Source organism: Sapajus apella, unplaced genomic scaffold (genome assembly GCF_009761245.1).
Source record: "Sapajus apella isolate SASKATOON/1434 unplaced genomic scaffold, GSC_monkey_1.0 scaffold19, whole genome shotgun sequence".
NCBI lineage: Eukaryota > Metazoa > Chordata > Mammalia > Primates > Cebidae > Sapajus > Sapajus apella.
In genome coordinates, this window is record NW_022436959.1 from 20,615,928 (window position 1) to 20,637,400 (window position 21,473).

At 36.7% G+C, this 21,473-nt stretch overlaps 1 protein-coding gene across 3 annotated transcripts in view; it reads right to left on the reverse strand.

Annotated features, from left to right (window-relative positions):
* Window positions 1-8,032: 8,032 nt before the first annotated feature.
* The window catches only part of BZW2 (basic leucine zipper and W2 domains 2), a 63,243-nt gene continuing 49,802 nt past the window's right edge, over window positions 8,033-21,473 (reverse strand). For 2 of the 3 annotated variants that reach the window (XM_032286712.1, XM_032286710.1), the window contains exons 8-12: window positions 18,702-18,872; window positions 16,587-16,733; window positions 15,447-15,585; window positions 9,596-9,718; window positions 8,033-8,494 (exon numbers count right to left, since the gene is read on the reverse strand). In XM_032286712.1, the coding sequence (XP_032142603.1) occupies window positions 8,466-8,494; window positions 9,596-9,718; window positions 15,447-15,585; window positions 16,587-16,733; window positions 18,702-18,872 (609 nt within the window). In that variant the 3' untranslated portion in view covers window positions 8,033-8,465. The remainder of the gene's footprint in view (window positions 8,495-9,595; window positions 9,719-15,446; window positions 15,586-16,586; window positions 16,734-18,701; window positions 18,873-21,473) is intronic. The other variant, XM_032286711.1, reaches the window with a different exon arrangement.

The window sequence follows — 21,473 nt, forward strand, 5'->3', positions numbered from 1 at the left end:
GGTCATTGTATATGTAAAATAACTTTTTTAATGATGTATTGGATCCATTTATATTATCTGTATGAACTTGGGTGTGTTCCTTTTCTATCATTGTAATATGTGAAATATTTGTGAAGATCAAATAAAATAAGGTATACAGAAGGTTTAACCTCATTGCTAGAAATACGGAAGTCACCAATAAACATAAACTATTAATTTTATTGTTAATAAATATGGAGAGACATTAATTTTGCCATCAAGTAAGAATATCTCTTTAGAGAGATATTATATGTCAGAGAAAATTAGTTTTTTTTGTTGTTGTTGCTGTTCATTGAGTCGTCTACTTTCTGATGAAATGATGAACTAAAAAAAGAAGCTAATCTGAACTGAAAGTGAACTACAGAATTAATAGACAGATCAATTATTACCAAACTTTTTAAAAGGACAATGACTAAAGATACTCACACATGGATACACACATACACATACACACACAACATAATAAGGATCAGTGTTCTTATGTATTAAAATATGCTATTCCAAGTCTCCAAGTCTCTTTGGCCATAATTAAGATCTGTATGCATTAATATATGGAACTTACTTTATCTTTTTAAGACTAGTCAAGTGAGGTGGGGCACAGTGGCTCACACGTGTAATGCCAACACATTGGGAGGCTGAGGTGGATGGATCACTTGAAGTCTGAAGTTTGAGACCAGCCTAGCCAACATGGCAAAAACGCAACTCTAAAAATACAAAAATTATCCAGGCATGGTGGTGCACACGTGTAATTCCAGCTCCTCAGGAGGCTGAGGCAGGAGAATCCCTTCAACCCAGGAGGTGAAGGTTGCAATGAGCCGAAATCACGCCACTGCACTCCAGCCTGGCCAGCCTGGGCAACAAAATGAGAATGTGTCTCAAAAAAAATTTCGTTTTGCATATATGGTCAAATTCTTAATTTTTTTAATTAAAAATAAATATAACTGTTTAAAACAAAAATTAATAACATTATATTTTGAAGTTATAATGTTTATAGATGTAATATATATGATAACTATCATATAAATGATTGAGGAGAGGGTAAATAGACCTGTATAATTACAAGGTATATTTTATGCAACAGGTTGTAATATTAACTCTCACTAGACTGAAAATTGAAGATTGTACAGTGAAATCCCTAGGGCAACTACTACAAAGATAACATAAAGACGTGTAGCTAAAAGACAATAGATAAATTAAAATGGAATTCTAAAAAATATTCAATTAATTCAAAAAGAAGACAGGAAAAGAGGGACAGAGGAATAAAACCAGAGGGAACAAGCAGGAGAAAACTAAAATTATAGACTTAAAGCAACCATCTTAATAATGGGTTAAAAATACCATTTGGAAGGCAGAAATTATCATAATAATTTTTTTTTAAAGCAAGACCTGGCCCAGTGCAGTGAGTCATGCCTGTAATCTCAGCACACTGGGAAGCTGAGGCAGGATTGCTTGAGCCCAAGAGTTTGAAACCAACTTGGGTAACTAGGGAGACCCCGTGTCTACAAAAAATGTAAAAATTAGTCAGGCATGGTGAGGTGCGCCTGTAGTCCCAGCTACTTGGAGGACAGAGGTGGAAGGGTCACTTAAGCCCAGAAGGTCAAGGCTGCGGTTAGTCATGATCACATCACTACACTCCAGCGTGGGCAACAGAGTGAGACCCTGTCTCAAACAAAAACCAAAAAACAAAGAGTTGCAAGACTTAGTAATGTGCTCTGTGCAGAAAAGTCATACTTTAGCAAACAATATGACTAAAAGGGTGGAGTGGCTATCCTAATGTCAGAAAGTAGACAAGAGGCCAGGTGCGGTGGTGCACACCTGTAATCCCAGCACTCTGGGAGGCCTAGGTGGGCGGATCACCTGAGATCAGAGTTCAAGACCAACCTAACCAACATGGAGAAATCCTTTCTCTACTAAGAATACAAAATTAGCCTGGCGTGGTGGTGCACGTCCATAATCTCAGCTACTCACAAGGTTGAGGCAGGAGAATTGTTTGAATCCGGGAGGTGGACAGTACAGTGAGCCGAGATGGCGCCATTGCACTCCAGCCTGGGCAACAAGAGCAAAACTCTGTCTCAAAAAAAAAAAAAAAAAAAGACAAGACAAAGATTATTACCAGGTAAAGCAGAACATTTCATGGGCCAACTCATGAGAAAGACATAACAATCATACATGTGTATGAATCTAATACCAGAGCTTCTAGCTATATAAAGCAAAACTGACCAAATTGAACAGAGAAATGTACAGTTTACAGTCATAGTCTGAGATTTTAATGCCCCTTTCTCAGCAATTGATACAATCACCAGGCAAAGAAACATAAAACAAAACAAAAACATTAAAGATGCAGAACTTCTGAACAACACTATCAACTACCAAGACCTCATCGCTATTTGTAGAACACTCCACCCCACAACTGTAGCATACACATTGTTTTCAAGGGCAAATGGTAAATTCACCAAGATAGACCGTATGCTGGGCTATAAAACAAGTCTCCATAAATTTAAAAGCTTTGGAATCTTACCATGTATGTTCTTCTACCACAATGAAATTAAACTAGTAAGTAATTACAACCATATATTTTAAAACCCAAATATATGGAAATTAATGCACTTGTAAATAATTCATTGGCCATTGCCATTGCTCAGAATATTTCAAAGCCTTTTAGCAGGTACAATCTATGATGTGAAACAGGTTGTGATTTGAACAAAACACTAGAGGCCATCTGGGCAAAGGGAACAGTTTTTCTAAAAATCCATGAAAAAACTTTAACATTGGTCCAAAGCAAGATAAATGATCAAATATTTCATCTGTTATTTTTATTCTCAGCATCAGAATTTTAAAATCCTCAGTTGCAAGCTAGTTAGCCTAGTAGCCTTTTATCTAGACTGCTAGAAGCATGTACGCAGAAAATTCATCTTTCCCTACTCTGTTGCCCCCGTGTTCCTCTCTATTCTCCAAATGTTTTAGATATGTTGCAAATAGTCATCTCCCAGATTTCCTTGTGTTTAGAAAAGTTGTTTGGTACTACAACAAAAATTGTTATTTGGTTGTAATTGTTGATGAACACACTGGAAAAAAGAAAACAAAAACGAAATACATTTTCACTTTATTGCTCAATAAGATAAAAAAAAAATCAAGAAAGACCAGTTTTAGGACTATTACTTTTCACAGTATTTCCTCACATGTTGGAATGAGTTCAGATTAGCTGTCATATAGCTACAGGGTACTGACATTTTCTATCCTCTTACATTGGGTAAAACTCATTGAAGGATGCCAGGTCATCTTGCCCCAAGAGATATTTGCCAGTGTTTAATCTGTTTTCAGGAAAAATGCAATCCATCATCTCACTAATCCCTTATCCTCTGCCAAAGCCTGATCCTGCCTCAGTTCTTGTCTGCTTGTCCTTACGTCTCCTTGAGAATGTGTTGCCAGATGTGTTGACACCTGAAGTTTGGGTTAGGTCAGTGCTGTTAAGCCCAAGCACGCGTCCGAATTACCAGGAGGGCTTGTTGAAATAAATTTCTCTGTCCACCCCCAGAGTTTCTGATTTTGTGTGTCTGGGGGGTGCTGGGGGGGGAGGATCCTGACAGTCTGCATTTCCAGCTAAACCCCAGGGAATATCAATGCTGCCAGTCTGGAGACTACACTCAGAAAACCATGAAGTTTTCCTCCTAAAAAGAAAAGACGATGCTACAAAAAGGTCCGAGATTCCTCAAAGGATTTAGTTGGTTGTAAAACATCAGGGACTGCTTCTTCCCTGGGGTCTAAAATATCTTTTTAAAGAAGTTTCCCACCCTTCTGTACCTCTTAAAATACTTTAGAAGTATTTTATTTTTGAGACAGAGTCTGGCTCTGTCACCCCGGCTGGAGTGCAATGGCTCAATCTCAGCTCACTGCAACCTCTGCCTCCCGGGTTCAGGCAATTTTCCTGCCTCAGCCTCCCAAGTAGCTGGGACTACAGGCATGAGCCACAATTACCAGCATATCTGGCTAATTTTTGTAATTTTAGTAGAGATGGGGTTTCACCATGTTGGCCAGGCTGGTCTCGAACTCCTGACTTCAGGGGATCCGCCAGCCTCGGCCTCCCAAAGTGCTCATCTTACAGGCATGAACCACTGCATCTGGCTGAAAAGTATTTTTAAAAATACAAAATAAAAATACTTGAAAATATCTAAAAAGTAAAAAAAAACTTTAGGATTTTAGGAAAAAACCTTGAGAAATAGAAAGTAAATGTTTTCACTTTCACATAAACAATGGGCATACATGGACATAGAGTAGAATAGATACTGAAGACTACGAAAGGCACGGGTGGGACTGAGGGTTGAGAAATTACCTGTGAGGTACAATGTACACTATTTGGGTGATGAGTATACTAAAAGCCCAGACTTCACCGCTATACAACACATGCACCTAAGAAATCTGCACTTGTTACTCCCTACATTTATACAAATTTTGAAAACTTTAAAAAAATAATCCTAAACTGGTATTGTTAGAGCCTGGTTAGACAATCCTCACAGGAAGATTTTTTTTGCTTCGTTTGAAAACAATAACGTGTCAGGAGTATTTCATAAATGAATTATGGGCCCACATTGTATTGGCTCTGTTGTCAGAGAAGGACATATTCAATAATGATGCATTTTTGTTTAGTACATTAATCCAAATTCTCATGAAGTAGCAGTCAGGCGGTGGTTCCAATGCTGAACTTTATAAAGAAGGTATAGGAACAATTTAAGATGAATTTATCATCAACTCTTTAAAAAGGAATTCTTAATGCACATTCACTATTTAGACATTCAAACTTTATGGGATACCAACTTCCTGGCAAGCTGTGTGCTGTTGTATGGCAATCGAAGATACAGAGTTAAACAAAACACAATCTGTCCCCTTAACTGAAGACATAATGGACTTCGGAAAGTGCAGAAAGTCAGCCCAGAAATGGAGCTTAGTAACCATTTGGCCTCGCAGTTCTCCAAGTATGGTTCTGTCAGAGAGCGGTGTCATCTGGGAGCTTGTTAGAAATGCAAATTCTTACGCCCAGCCCTACTGAGTCAGACACAGGCTGGCAGGGGTGCCATCAACTGCAACAAGCCCTTAGGTGATCCTGATGCATGCGGAAGTTTGAGGATCAGCAAGGTAGCCCAAACTTATTTTACTTTTCTTAGGTCTCAGCCCACTGACACACTGATGAAAAGTTTTGCAGATGACTTTGGGTGGCTCACAGTATAGGTTTAAGGATGAATCTTGTCCAGGCTCTTACTTTTTACAATTAAGCAAAGTAAATACCAAGAGTTAAGTGACTAGCTAACTAGTTTAACAGCAAATTAAATGGCAGAATGGTGTCTCCATGCTTAAGTCTATCAATTCCAAGTTCCTGTCTCTACCCCTCCACTTACACTGCAGCAAAAGCCAAATGTGGGAAGAAATACAAAGAACTGAAGCCACTAATTTATGATTTTATTTTAAATATATATATATATCTTGCCCATAAAGATGTGACTACTCTTCCAGAGAAGACATGGATGATTTTTTTTTTTTTTGTAATGAGGAAAAGCATGTGCTCCAAGCATTATCCCTGAAAAACCGATATGTACCTAGAAATTGTTCTCTGCCAAGAACATAGTGCAACATTCAGGCTCATTAAAAAATAATGTTCTCATGTTTCACATGTTCTTGCTAAGAGCTGGGCATTATCGTTGGTAGGTCAACTGTGTCTACTCAATCACACACCAGAAAACAAGGAAACACGAAGAACAACAAAAAAAGGTAAAACAGGGTTGAGTAAAAGAAGACATTAACAAAACAGTATTAAATGCACCCATTTCAAACACAGGCAAAAAGAATCCAGGATCATGATTTCCTGGGTGGACGCTGAGGTTGGGAGAGGCAGGAGGAGGCTAACATTCGATTTCTTCATTGGATCGCTGATTACACAGTTGTGCTACTTCCATTCAAGTTAACGACTTGGATGCAATTTTCTATATGTTGTGAGTCAATAAAATAGTTAAAACCCACATAAAACCAATACCTAAAGGTTTCAATTATGCCAAGGTTAGTTTTAAAAAGGTGTTTTACATGGAAGAAATATTTTAGACCTATCTATTCCAGAAGTAAAGGGTCATTACAGTGTAGGGCATACCAGGAGGGACCTTGAAGACTATCATTTCTCAAAAGTACGGAGAGCAGACAGGAAATCATTTCCATTAGTTCAGAGCAGGTGAGGTCAGAAACACTGAATCAGCATGAGCTGGGAAGGTGTTTTAGAAATTAGCAATGGGATACACACTGTCTCAAAACAAATGATTCTATGACTATCCAAGACACGGTATATTTCACCACTGTTGGTTTCTTGGTTTGAAAATTAAAGATTTTTATTTCCCTCTACCCCAACAAAATTTTACAAATTGGAAACTGCTGAATTCCGGAAGTTTCAAAGTGTAGCATTCTATTTTTAGATACTAACAAATAATTTTTAATTTCTTATTGAAATGATATTACCTGGAACTATGCCCCAACGGGAGTAAAATGTATTTAAATGTATAAATGCAAATCCAGAAACTGAGATCACATTGTGTTAAAATGTTCAAATCCTTTGACCCAAATTCCATGTTTTTTCTAAATAACCATAGATGAACAAAAATTTATATAAAGGTATATTTTAAACGGTAATTTTTAAAAGCATAAAGATACCTTATACAGAACTCTGGAATTATTAAATAAATTGTAACCCTTCCAGACCAAGAACAATGATATGTTTAAAAAACATGTTCTTGAAGAATAGTTATTGATATAGTAAAACACAGACTATGATTAAATAAAGAGCAGGATATAAAAGTAATACAGAATGGACTGAGTTTTAAGAATTAAGCAAAACTATATTTGTAAAAAATGTAAGAATGTTAGAAGTTCTCATTTTTGTGGTTGAATACTGTGTAACGTCTGTTTTTTTCCTAAAGCTTTCTGATGTTTTCCAAATTAAACACATTAATTTTAAAATTATGAATGTATCAGATACTCTAAGGAAATCTAAACAGGTATGAAGAATAAAAAGAAAAATTATTCTTTCCTTTTCTTCCGTCATTGTCCAAGATACATACAGAAATAACATTTATAACATTAAAGAATATTATTGAGAATATTATTTATTTTCTCTTTTATGTATTTATAAAGGTATATACACACATAGCTTTTTTGATGTAAAAAACCACATTCTTTAAAACTTGTATTTTTCCTTTAATATTTTATTAACATGTTCTTTAGTTTGCCTTAACTTAAATTCCCTATCTCAAGTTTTGTTTGGAAAAAATACTTTGTGCTAGAAAATGTTAAGTAGTATTTTTCTTTCCTAAAGATAAACAGGAAATTAGAAAACCCTCTTTAGATAACAGGATGATGAGGATACAACAATGACAAGTTTTCTTTCGCTTATCTTAATGAGTACATGGGTTACTAATGTATCATCCTTTTGGTTCTAGTCTTAAATAAAATGTTTCCTTCTTAGAGATTACCATCACCCTTAGCAGCAGGGCAGTACCCTAAGCTTTTCAAAAGTTAAAAAAAAAAAAAAGAAAAAGAACTTCTGTAATATAGCTTTCCCAAATATTCAGATGTTTCGTACTCTTATTATACTATTGAGAGAAGAATAACTTAAAGAATAAGGTTAACCTAAGAATAAAATAACTTAGTCATAAATATATACAAACAAAGACTTAAACCTATATATAAAAGTTAGCTCTTCTCTAAGTAGGGAGAAAATAGAGCTGAGGAAAACAACCAACGTGGAACATATATTTATATGCTTAATTAATAATATAACCATGGTATTATCAATAAGACCAACGTGCATGGATTTTGGGGTTAATTTCTCCTGGACTCATGAAATGAGAGAAACAGAACAGTTTTAGCAGGTGACAAGAAATATAACCATTCAATATTGTGGATGAGAAGAGAAAAAACACTGAAATACCACCTGTGTAAGAAGTCATGTACAAGAAAGAAATAAAAGCTCTGACAATATGAGCCCAGATTTTTAGAAAGCCATTTATTTAAAAAAACTGGTTTGTCAAATCACATACACGAGCAGATACACAACTACCAAAGTGGCCTGTAATAGACACCAGTGGGGCGATCACCACACAGTACCTGAAAAATACAGCTAAAAAAAGAGGAGTCTGTTGAGTATTTCAGATTCCTACTTGACTCCTTGTTGAATGGCTTTAAGTTAGCATATAGTGAGTGAGAGGTAGAGTCCCAAGTATAATAGCTGATGCCTCAGGGCTCCATTTAAAAACAAAACAAAAACAAAACCATTTCCCCCTCTGCACAAGGGATGCCTATCCTATTATTTTTTTTCCTTTGCAAAAACAGAAGCCAAGTTTCTCTTTCCAAATGGTTCAGCATTCCCAATCAAAAAGTGGTGTGTGGTAACCTAGGTATTGTGCTTGTTGAGTCGTTTAATTCTCTTCACCTTCTGATTCAGATTCTAGGAGAGAAGAAAGAAAGAAGTTAGGTATTTCCGCTCCCCCCATTCCTCTAATTAAGGTCATGAGTTTCTACAGTCACCAACTCAGAAACCTGCCATTACCCCAGCATATTTTTACCCTAGGCACCCCTTATAAGGTAAAACAGTCACATGAGAACAGATAGCAAACTCTTGCTCTTTTCTGCTTTAGGTAAATTTTGCCTGTCTAAAAATGCAACATGCATATATATATACAAATATTTAACATATAATATCAAATACATAAATGTATATATTACATATATTAAATGTACACATATAAATAAAATTTGAATATATTTGAGTATATATAAAATTGAACAATATAACTTTTCTTCTTTGGATTACCTAAGATAAACTTTTTATTCTTAATCGAATTCACTCTTTTTATTGACTGATTGATTGATTGAGATGGAGTCTTGTTCTGTTGCCAGGCTGGAGTGCAGTGGCACGATCTTGGCTCACTGCAACCTCCACCTCCTGGGTTCAAAATATACTCCTGCCTCAGCCTCCTGCATAGCTGGGATCACAGGTGTGTGCCATCATGCCCCACTGATTTTTTGTATTTTTAGTAGAGATGGGGTTTCACCATGTTGGCCAGGATGGGACATCGTGATCCACCTCCATTGCCCTCCCAAAGTGCTGGGATTACAGGCACGAGCCACCATGCCCGGCCCTGAATTCACTCTTATCCATTATTAGTCTTCTACCTTGTATTTCCATTATTTAAAATTGCCAGTTAATTGGTAAAGGTGTCATAAAAATCTATAGAGTTCCATAATATGTGATTAAGCTAAATGTATTTTTCTCCTTTTACACCTATTGATAGTTTCTTATTTTCCTCCATCAGAGTAGATAATTCAAACATTTCATTTCTTTTTCTTTTTTTTTTTAACATGTAGAAATTTTTATAGCCATGATTTCAGAAAGCAGAGCTAAGATGTCAGCAAAAGGTTTGATACAGAAGATACCTCAATAATTTTAGTTTTAGGAAAGCAAGTAAAATCTGTGGAAGAGGTAAATATTTTGATGGATAATGAGACAGTGTTTAAAGGCCATCAAAATTTTTAAACAGAATCATACCTTCTTCTGCATTTTGTAACCACTCAACAAATTTCTTCATCTGGTCAAGAAAAACACTTTTGCCTTTAGCAACATGTGCTTCCTTATACCATTTCAGTATTGCTTCTTCGCTCAGTACATCAGCTGCAATTTTAAATCAAAATTCCAAAGTTACTATACAAATGTCAAGTTTTAAAACAACTTCATGTTTCCTCTACTACATTAAGAGAAAACAGATATATTAGCTAGGTTTCCTACAGGTTTCAAAGAAAAAATAAACTATTTTTTGTCCAAAACTCTAAATCCACAAATGTGCTTGGATATTCTCAAGATACCATTAATTGAGAGTATTTAATGTTAAGAATAGGAAGGAGAATATAAAAATGAGTGTACATATTCTCCCAATGTTCTGATGGGTTGTTCTAACATTCTTCTAATGTTCTAATGTTCCAGTGTTTCCATAGGTTGTTGTTTGGGAATTTGTAGTGGGAAACAAGACAAAAAGCAGCTATAAAGGATTTATTATTGTTCCCGAGAAGGGCTCAATTCATTACAAATACTGCTGAAGCTGTACAATGTTAATAAATTACTCTAAAATATAATTTCAACTTATGAAAATGACAGAAACAATTTAATATTGTTTTCATTTAAAACATCACTGACATTTTCATAACAAATATTGGCTTTTTTTCTTTTCAAAGAATTATTGGCTCTTGTAAAATGTTCTTGAGTTAAATTGAAGAGACTGAGCTGACTAAAATGAACATAATTTGTTTATGAAAATGAAAGTTTTTTTTAAACCTGTTTATTATTATCATTAAAAACACTACATTTTGCAAAGGAAGCAAGAAGTCTACATTTACTTATAGAGACTGGATGCAAAAACAACAATCAGGAGTCCTACAGAATACTCTTAGCTTCTAGTTATTTTAGCTCTTTGTTTCCAGCTCTGCACTGAGATGAAATTTCTACCAGCCATCAGAGCCTAATTGTCATAAAGTTGAGGAGCAGGCAGTTGTATCCTGAGGAAGTGATCTGTTATTGTGTAAGACTGCCTTGCAGAGGCTTTTCGAGAACATTAACAGGGATTTTAAAAGTCCCTTTTATATAATTTGTGAATTATCTTTAAGATGCTTGTGATTAGACCAGTAATTATCAAACTGTTTTGATCATGTCTTCCTGCCTTTAGGATAATTTTAAGCACATACACCCAATATATGGATTATTTTTGAGTTTATAAATCATATTCATGTACTATTGAACTATCATTATTAATATTCTAAACAAACAATATAATTTAAAAATGTTACAAACATGGAAAAGAGAATTGTTTTTTTCTCCACACCTTAATGAATTGAGGATGATACAAAGTACAGGTTGGAAAGATGATGTATCTGCAGTTTAGTGATATTATTTGTCTGAGTTTTTCTTTTGAAAGTTAAGAGCTCATTCCTGTGTTTTATTGCCCCACAGAGGCTGAACGAGACCATGCAACTACTAAACGCATGTCAATGTCAGTGCTTGTGAAAAGCACACTAAATGATAGGTAAAACCAATCAAATGCATTGTTTATTGCAAATCTTGTGCCTTGATATTCTTAAGTTACCATTAGTTGAGAATATTTAATGTTAAAAATAGGAAGGGGAATTTAAAGTAAGAGTCTACATAGTAACCGTGCAATGTTGAGTTCTTAGAAGAATCCAAGTTGGTAATAACTACTTGCTGAAAGATCAAACTTCTGATACCCAAGAATTATTAATTAAACACTACTGCAGTATCTACACAGAGCACCTTATGAGGCAAAGCATGAACATCAAAGAGTTTAAGAAGAAATTCAACTTCTATTTAGTGAAAGGAAAAGTCTGAAAAGGAAGGAACCCCTTGAAGGACAAAGAATCCAGACAATTTCTTCCCCCACTAAGGATAAAGTAGGAAAAACAGTAATTAAAACTGAGAAATCATTTTTGGTCGGATGTTCCATAAACACCTATTAGGAATATAGAATAACACTAAAAGACAGTAAGAAAACAAAACATTGTATGATGGCTGGCACATAGAGATTAGAATATATGTTTTTCCCTTCTATCTGGCCAACTTCTTCCTGATGTTTGGTAAGATACATGCACCTCTTGAGAGCCTTCACTTGTCCCCCTCCAAATTAGCTTTGACAAGTTAGGTGTCCTTCCTCTGTTTTCCTCGGATACCCTCTTTATGAGCCTTATTTCAGCAACTGACACGGTGAGTGCAATTCTTTGTTTTCTTCTACATTCTGAAATTCAGGAAGTCAAGGACTCTATTTTGTTCATCTCATTTCCAGCATTTAATGAAAGACCAGCCCTATAGTATCCATTCAACACATGTATAGTAAACAAATTTGTCATCTTAGCAAGAAAATACAAATATTTCTCAATTTGTAGAGTTCTAACATGTTCATGAGGATCCAGGAGAAAATATTGTAAAAGTGGCTTGAGAAATGCTGTATTTTAGGTCATGTTGGTTCTTTAGAAAGTTAGGCTATAACTATGTCACTTGAAACTTTTGAAATTCAGAAATTTTTTATTAGGAGTGTCACGTAGGGACACAAGTAAAAAATAATTTACCCTAAGAATGCTGGGAATTTATGCTCAGAAGGGCACTCACCTTTTTTTAGAACTAGAATAAAAAACTCCTTTTAGAAAAATTTGCATGCAGGATAGAATGTAACCTAAAAAATTTCTGCAAACAAGAAAACCCATGATAGAGATAACAGTACTTGACAAGGAAGTTTTCTACATTTTAGACCATGCTGAGTCTATGGCACTCGTTTTCAGGGAAAAAGGAAGTGAAAATTATTTTAAAAAGTCAATAATGTGATGCCTGAAAGTTAGCAATGGATTTACTCTTCCTTACTGTCTCAAAAATACAAAAATCTAGATTTTAATACAGAAACAGAGTCTTTGCAAAATAACCAATTGCTACCTCTTTCTCTGCTATTATTTACTTTATTTGCTTTTATTTCACTGTTATTTATACAAAAGATTTATAAATCTTTCAATAATTATATTCACCTAAGTAATTAGGTTTGCCAGTGAGGACATGGCTAATCATATGCCCAAGTTTCGGTTATCCTTAAGTTCTGGACATGTTGGGAAAGGAGAGGGGTGTGTGTCTGTGTGTGTGTGCATGTGTGTGTGTGTGTGTGTGTATGTGTGTACTGTGTAAGAGAGATACAAAAATGAAAAATAAAAAGGAGAAACGGTTTCCATTACATTTTAAAAACCTGTTTTAGAGCACTATGTTTCTTATGATGAACTAAAGGAATCCACAGAAACTTGATAAAAGAAGCAGAAGACACTATTTCATATTTGTAATATGTGTACATGTACACGAAATCAAAGGTAAGTATAATCTTGAACATATTAGTGGAATTCATAGAATCTGTTGTTTCTTGAATTCTATACACTTTACACCAGTTGTCCCGGTATAACAGCCACAACATCACCTTGGAAACTTGTTAAAATGCAAATTCTCAGGCCCAACTCTGGCCCTACTGAATCAGAATCCCTGGGATAGCTGTGTTTTATAACAAGCTCTCTGGGTAATTCTTAGGCATGTTAGGAAAGGAGAGCTTTAACACGCACTGATTATTACATCTTTCTAGGCATATAAAACACAGAATAAGAGCATCCAAATCTTTACAGAAACAAATCAAATACATATCTCCTGGTGCACAAAATAAGATCAAAGGAAAAATCTGGCAAGAAAGAGAGAAGATGGTAAACACAGTTAACACAGCACTGCTCTTAATAGTGGTACGGAAAAACCATTCCTCAGGGATTCCATGTTCTCAAGAGAACATGTAATTATTTCACTTAGGAAAACAGACTATATATGTCACTTTGTGGAAAATTAACAAAATTACCTAGAAAATGATATTTAAAATGTTAGCTCAGTGATATATTCTAGGTTTCCATTTTTTAAAAAGTTTCCCAATTTCATTACCAAAAATAACTAAGGCAGAATTAAAACTGATGTTGACACTCACCGTTCCTGTGTTCCCTGGGGCCAGGTCACATTTGCCACAGACCTCACTAACTTTGGGTTATTTAAATGCTGATTACCAAATGAGTGGTAATAAGAGCTCATGCCTCTTCTTTTTACTTCCTAGTACTCACTTCTTGAGTTATTTTGTAATTTCAGGTCATACTGACCCTTAGCATCTGGGGCTGATGAGTAAGAAAAAACTCAAAGTAGCCAGTTTTACTGCCTGTCAGTAGTTGTTTTAAGACGTCTAAAGGAAAAGGAGGTTGGCATTAGTGGTTAAAATGCAAAATCTGAAGGATTTTAATAGTCCATATGCCACCTAGATGCTATTTCCCATAACAAGGGGTTTGTTGTTTCTTTTGTGACTGCATTTTAATAATAAGATGGGGTGATCATGAAGATGAGACTCAAACAATGATGTCTCAGTTAAAAAAAAATTTGGTGAGAAACACTTGTTGGGTTATCTTTTAATGACAAGAAAGCAAACTATGGTCAGGTAACTCATTTATGAATTGTTTGCTTTTCCGTAGTGGAAAAAATCCACCACCATCAAAGCAAATGTGAAATTTGTCCCATAGGTCTCTCTACTAGTTTTACAAATGGAGCCAGCTGTGGCCACTGAAGGGTGAGCCCCACTTCTCATTCTTGGCTCCTGGGTACCATCTATGAGTTGGTAATATGGCTTGCAGGTTTGGTTCTGATGGATCACTTTGGGTATCACTGGGTGAGGCCTAGTTTTAGGACACCGCTACCTTATGACTACATCCAAGAAGACCCAGCTCAGATCTGGTTGGAGAAAACGCCAATTACTGAACTTCAAATGGCAATGGTGGCCATCATATTCTCCACTGACTATTATAATTGCTGCTGAATACCTTAGTGTTCTGAAAAAGTAAAATATGACCTAAATACTTACGAACAAGATTCATTCATTTGAAGAATCTATGTAGTCAATTAAAATGCATTGTGAAGTGCTATTCAACATTTTTAAAAGAGCTATTATTTATGTAAAACCTTTATTTTCCAAATTTCCAAGATATCATTCAAAATAGATAAATTTAGGAGCACATCAAAAATAAAATAAACATTTGGCTGGTATTAATTTAGCTTTTCTGACATCATGATACTTATGAATAACATAAAATAAACATGTTATAATGTTCAAAATGTATTATTAAGTGTTCCTTTTTCTCCCTCACAAAAAGACATAAATTTAGGCCTAAAATATAGCCTAGGACATTTTTGTATGCTGTAGGTATACAGATTGAGATCAGTTAAAACCTTTAGCATTCATTTTTTGGTGCCAGTTGTCATGGTAACCTAATCCTTATAAATACAATGAAAAGACAGTAAATGTGGAAACCTAAAAATAGCCATTCCCTTGGAAAATGGGAGAATGGCTGGGCCAAGTAACTAAAATACAAAGTAAAAAGCCTAGTTATTTCAGTAATTTTAAAGTCAGTTTTACGGTACCTAAAAGCATGTGAACACAATATATATAACATTTCAATAATCATTGTTATTAGAGCTAATCCTTGCAATTGAAAAACAGGCTCAATTTTACATAATTGCATTTTTTCCCCACTATCCCTAAGAAACAATAACCACCAGTTCATCAACCAATGAGAAGGGCCCAGGGGCCTAAGCAGGGTTTCCGAGGCAACGCATATGGCGTGTGTGCCTCCTCTCTCTCCGTGGTAAGGTTGCCTCAGTAAAACTTCCACAAATCAGCATCTTGCTGTTCTTCTCTAAACAGAGCCCAGTGACCTCCTCTGCCTCATCCCCTGCTCTGCCCCTCAAAGAGCTTCAGCAAAACACAGAAGCACAGCAGTGGCACGTGGATGAATACCTTTGTAAAAGAGAACCACGATCTTCTGAAAGGCTTTCATGAAATGGATGTTGTCGTAGCAATATTCCTGAACTTTCTGGAGGAGGATCAACTCTGACTGGCCTTGGGAGCTGAACACAGCCAGCAGGGGAGCATATTGCTAGAACAGAAGCAGAGAGTAAAAGCCGTTACGTGGAAGGTACAGGGCCGACACTGCTGGAACCATAACAATAACCTGGAGGGTTGTTTAGAAAAGATTCACTTTCAGGATTAGTACCTTCTTATCAACGTATTGTGCCCAACGGGGTGAGGGGAACAGAACAGTAAGAACAAAGCAGTATGGTGGACCTGTGAGGGCACTGGGAAGAAGATTCACACTCTTTCAACGGCAGAGCCACAGTCCATTAATACAACGGAAGTATATGAGGATATGATCTCATTTTCACAATATCCCTTAGACATAGTAGGCACAGCAATTATCTTTAACACAGGCAGATTCTTTTATTTGGTCTCTTAGTGGGTACAGGGAAAGAATCTTGATGAGCTGCCAGGATAAAAAGCATTCATTTAGAAATGCCCTTGACTTTCTGACATTGATGCATAGCCACTGTTTTTTCTGAGACTTACTCAATTCAACACTTATCTCTTCCAAAGGGCCTTTCCTGATCAAAGTAACATGCACAGTTTACTCACTGCTATGTTTTCATAATGCTGAGTGCAACCTTGAAAAATAGCGGAAAGTATACGTTTAGCCTGAGTCTGAGGTAATTGTAGTTGGAACCCATTTGTCTTAATTAAGACAAATGTGGGCCAGGTGTAGTGGCTCACACGTGTAATCCCAACATTTTGGGAGGCTGAGGCAGGAGGATCATTTGAATCCAGGGGTTCAAGACCAGCCTGGGTAACACAGCGAGCTGACAACTCTACCAAAAAATGAAGAAATTAGCCAGGTATGGTGGCACGCGCCTGTAATTGCAGATGCCTGGGAGGCTGAAGAGGGAGGATGGCTTAAGCGCAGGAGTTCAAAGTTGAAGTGAGCCCAGATCGTGCCACTGCACACCAGCTGAGGCAAGGCAACAGAGACTGTGTCTCAAAAAAAAAAAAAAAAAAAAAGCTGCAGTTTGCCCTTAGCTGGGTCAGTTTCTTGCTAAGAGCTGTTACCTTTAGGTGCTTCAGAGCCTGCTCTGCAACAAGTTCTTCCTTCTTGTTCCACTCAACAGCGTTCATTATACAGGTCCACAGAAGACCAATCACAGCTGTTTCTGGAAGATCATTCCTCTTCATTTCTTCTTTGACATAAAGCACCACCTACATTTCATGGAAATGGGGTCAGAAAGTATCAGACAGATGGAGAGCTCCCAGCTCCCACCTAGCTGCCCAGGCAATCAAGGCTTTGGGGCAGCTAAGAAACAATCTGCTTCGTTTCTCCTTTCCTTGTCCACATTCTCAGACTGGAAGAGGGAGAAAAAATTATGATGATTTGTTCTCGAAGCAGATTTATTTTTAGTCCCAAAATTAATAGGCTTAGCTCTGGCCAGGAGCTGCTGGATAATGTGGAATAAGAGAGAATTTTTGTTTCTTTATAGAGAAACCCCTTTGAGTCTAGTAGAGTAGGGTTACTTGAGCCAGTTCGACTTTTTTGAGATTTAAAGAAGGCAATAGAATTGTGAACTTTAATCTCCATCCCTAAACTTTAAAACCTCTTGATAGATACCATCTTGGGTTTGTACAAGTCCATTCTCCACAATTTATTCTTCAATGATTACTTTTAATGATACTTATACCCCATCTCAATGAAAAGTTAATTTGTAAATGAATTTTAAAGTGCCAGGTCAATTTTTAAATTTCATGTATATATCAATTCAGCAATATTCAGCGACTTATTTTCCCCTTCGAATTATGTATAAATATGCAAATTTAGACTCAACCGTGACAGTATGGAATATAGGCTTGCCTAACTTAATGTATTTTATATCCAATTTATTTGGAAGGCTTTTTCCTTTTAAAATAAAATAATAAATGGAGAGGTTTGGGCCTCAGAAGTGATTAAAAGTCATCATATGTCTCCAGTATACTACTTTCGTGAGTAGTGGTAAAACTTTTTTTTCCTCCCTTTTCTTTTTTAGTGGAAACACATTGCTTTCTTTACTTCTGGTCTGGAGTGCAGAAATGACAGCAGTGACTTGAGTAGCCTTCAAAAGCAGAAAGAGCTGGGCAGTCCCAGTCCCTGCGTTGGCTGGAGGAAGTGTGATATCAGGGCATCTACGAGCATCACACGGCTTTTTGTTTTTGCTTTTTTTTTTCCCCATGGAAAATAATGTACAAGTTCTTGCTTGGAGAAATATGATTGAATATACTGCTAACCTTAATACCATGAGACATAAGAATATTTGTTATTCCAACACTCCCACCTGCTGGATACTATCAGTCCCACATTCTCCAGCCTTCAACCATGTGAGGTGCCATGCAGGGCTTGGAGCATGGAAGAAGGCGGTACAGGTCAGGCATTTTGGAGCAAGTGAAAAAAAAAAGAAAGGACTGTATATATTAATTTTTAATTGTTGTGTTAAAGATTGTAAAACTTCAAACAGAAAGCTTTCTCCAGGTACATTAAAAATTTAAAAAGATAATAGTCATAGCTTTATGAACTATATAGCATGTATATACCATAGTTATACATATTATAAAAATACATGTATAGCTATGTATACATGTAGTTTTGTATATGCATATTATAAAAAATACAGCTTTTACATTACAGGGGAACACTGCTATTGCGAGTGTCAGTGGGATTAAACAAGTCACTCATCCAACTAGTCTTTTCCGATGATGTGAATTCAAACTTTTCTTTTCTAAATAAAAAGCTGACATATTCATACACAGTGATGAACAAAAAATCCAGTGTGGATTCCAAATTTTATTGCAGGTTAGATAATCTGCAATAAAATTTAAAAACCACCATATAATGGGCTATACGGTTAGTGGCTGGTCAAATCTATTCGACAGATGAAGTATTTTGATAATCATAGCAGCCCAGTAAAATAAGTCATTTGTGTGGCAATCACTTACTTTCTGGACCATCCTAGAATGTTAACAAAATAGATTCTGAATCAATACTTTGAAGCTTAGTTAATTTAAGTGGTAAGAACAAGTGGATAAAGGTTACAGTAGTAAGCACAGGGCAGTCTCCTCGAGGGAAGGAAAGCCTTTGTTAAACAGCCCATGTAATTCTCTCATTCATAAATATTGTGGTAATGTCTGCCCATGGTCTCCCACCTCCTTGATCGGGCATTCCTGAGAAAGACGCTCCTGGAGCTCCTTCTGCAGTTCCTTCCTGGTGCCCAGGGACTGCTGGACTCGGAGGAAGTCGGAAAGCTCCTTAAGACCTGCGTCAGTGAAGTATTTAGCAAAATGATCCACACTCTGTCTGTTAACTGGAAAGAGTTCCTGAAAGAGAAAAAGAGACAGCTATACAAGAAGCCATTCAAATTTCAGGAAGCATAAAGGACAAAAATCTTCATTTCACTTAGAATATCTCATACTTGGAAGAAAACAACAAGGACTGTTTTTCAAAACAACAAATTGCTGGTATATTTATTGAGCTAAACTCATCTTCTGAAATCAGGCAGTTTCACAAAGAAAGAGAAAAAAAAGCTACGCAATTGAGATAAACTTGGACCCTACTATGGCAGTATTTAGAGGTGAGGCTTTTAAAGAGTTACTGGATTATAAGGGCTCTGCCCTCATGAATGGATTAATCCATTCATGGATTAGTGGGTTATCTTGGGAGGGGGCCTGGTGGCTTTGTAAGAAGAGGAAGGGAGACCTGAGCTAGCACATTCAGCTAGTATCACCATGTGATACTCTGGGCTTCCTTGGGACTCTGCAGAGTCCCCATCAGCAAGAAGGCCCTCACCAAATGCAGCCCCTTGACATGGGACTTAGCCTCCATAACTGTAAGAAATTAGTTCCTTTTCTGTATAAATAACCCAGTTCCAGGTATTCTGTTATAAGCAATAAAAAATTCTAAGACACCCACCCTACCAACTCTAGTTTATTATATAATTCTGATGGAAATTTTCAAAAAGAGCAATATACCATAGCTGCTCTCATATTTTCACCTCATTTCCATTTTACCCTACACAGTTTGGCAGAATCTCAGTAACACTTAGTCATGATCTAATCCTGGGTGAGTTCAACACCCATCTAAGAAATTAAGGTGATTTTCAAAGCTCCCACATTTTTCAAACTGCTGCAGGGTCTAAAAAATATATCCAAGCTTTTGTATTGGTTAGACTTGCATATATATGACCAATGGCTATGTGGTTCCAGGAAAAGCCTCAGTAGAAAGAACTGTAATGGGTTTGCCACCACCTAAAGGAACACAGCTGGAGAGCTCCTTTGTCAGAATTCAAATTTCAATGTTCTATCATCCTATTAATTTTCCCCATTGAGTCATATGTTTCAAAATGTCAGAAGAGAGTCAGTGGGAGCAGCTATCAAACACACATTCATAATAAAGCAAATATTTTATACCACACTGAAACTGCGTCACTGATATTTCCTCTACTGGTCCAGATCTTCCAAATCTGCAGGGCAGGGAACTAATTTATTTTTATTGAGTTTTTTCTATGAATCAGAATGTACTGGCACTTTCCTCATAATAATTGTGTAAAGCGGACATTTTTCTAGTTTCAAAAAGGTTAAGCAGCTTGACCCAATTTATGCCGCCAAAAATATTTAAAAATAGAGCTGTGTGCCCCAAAGTCAATATTTATTCCATTATTCTGTGGTAGCACTCAATATTCTATTTGGAAGAGTGTGATTGCAAAGTTTGACTTAAAGTTATGTCCAGAGCAATATGCCATTAAACACAATACTTGTACTTCACTTAGGAACTACATTCCCAGTTTTTTTTTTGTTTTTTTTTTTTTTTTTAGACAGAGTTTTACTCCATTGCCACGGCTGGAGTGAAGTGGCACAATATCAGCTCACCGCAATCTCCACCTCCTGGATTTAAGCGATTCTCCTGCCTCAGCCCCCCAAGTAGCTGGGATTATAGGCACACACTACCACCGCTGGCTAATTTTTGCATTTTTAGTTGGACGAGGTTTTACCACATTGGTCAGGCGGGTCTTGAACCTCAACCTCAAATGATCGGCCCGCCTCGGCCTCCCAAAGTGCTGGGATTACAGGCGTGAGCCACCATGCCCGGCCCAAATTCTTAAGAATAGTATATAATACACTGAAAATTATTATTCAGATTAAGTTGAGGGGAAGCCAGTCTAAATCACACCGTGTCATTTTTTTGGCTTGGAACATGGTTTGTATTTTTCAGAGAAACCCTACCCTGATACAAATCTCTATCATCTCATCCCTGGATTAAGGTCTCCCTGCTTTTGCTCTTGCTCCTGAGTCTATTCCTAAAGTGACAGCCAGAGTGATCCTGTTGAAGCTCAAAAATCACATTACACACCATTCTGCAGAGAATTTCCAAAAGCTTTCTATCTCATTTGGAATACAAGCCAAAGCTCCAGATGATATGGGTCTTGTCATTTCTCTAGGCTGATCTTCTACACTTCTGCCCTCCCCATGGAGTCCCCAATAGCCATGCCCCAAGGCCTTCCCATTCCCGTTCCGTTTGCCTGGAATGCTGTATGTGGAGATATTTAAACAGCTTACTTTGCACGACCCTCAAGTCTTTATACAAATGTCATCACAGAGGTCTTTCCACCACCAAAAATTAACAGCCCACATTTGGAAGCTCTTTAACTCTTTGCTACTTAATATGGTTTTGTTTTGAGATGGAGTCTTGCTCTGTCTTCCAAGATGGAGTGAAGTGGCACAATCTTGGCTCACTGCAACTTCTGCCTCCCAGGTTCAAGTGATTCTCCTGTCTCAGCCTCCGAAGTAGCTGGGATTACAGGTGTGTGCCACCACTCCTGGCTAATTTTTTGTATGTTTAGTAGAGACAAGTTTTCAACATGTTGGCCAGGCTGGTCTTGAACTCCTGACCTCAAGTGATCCATCTACCTCAGCTTCCCAAAA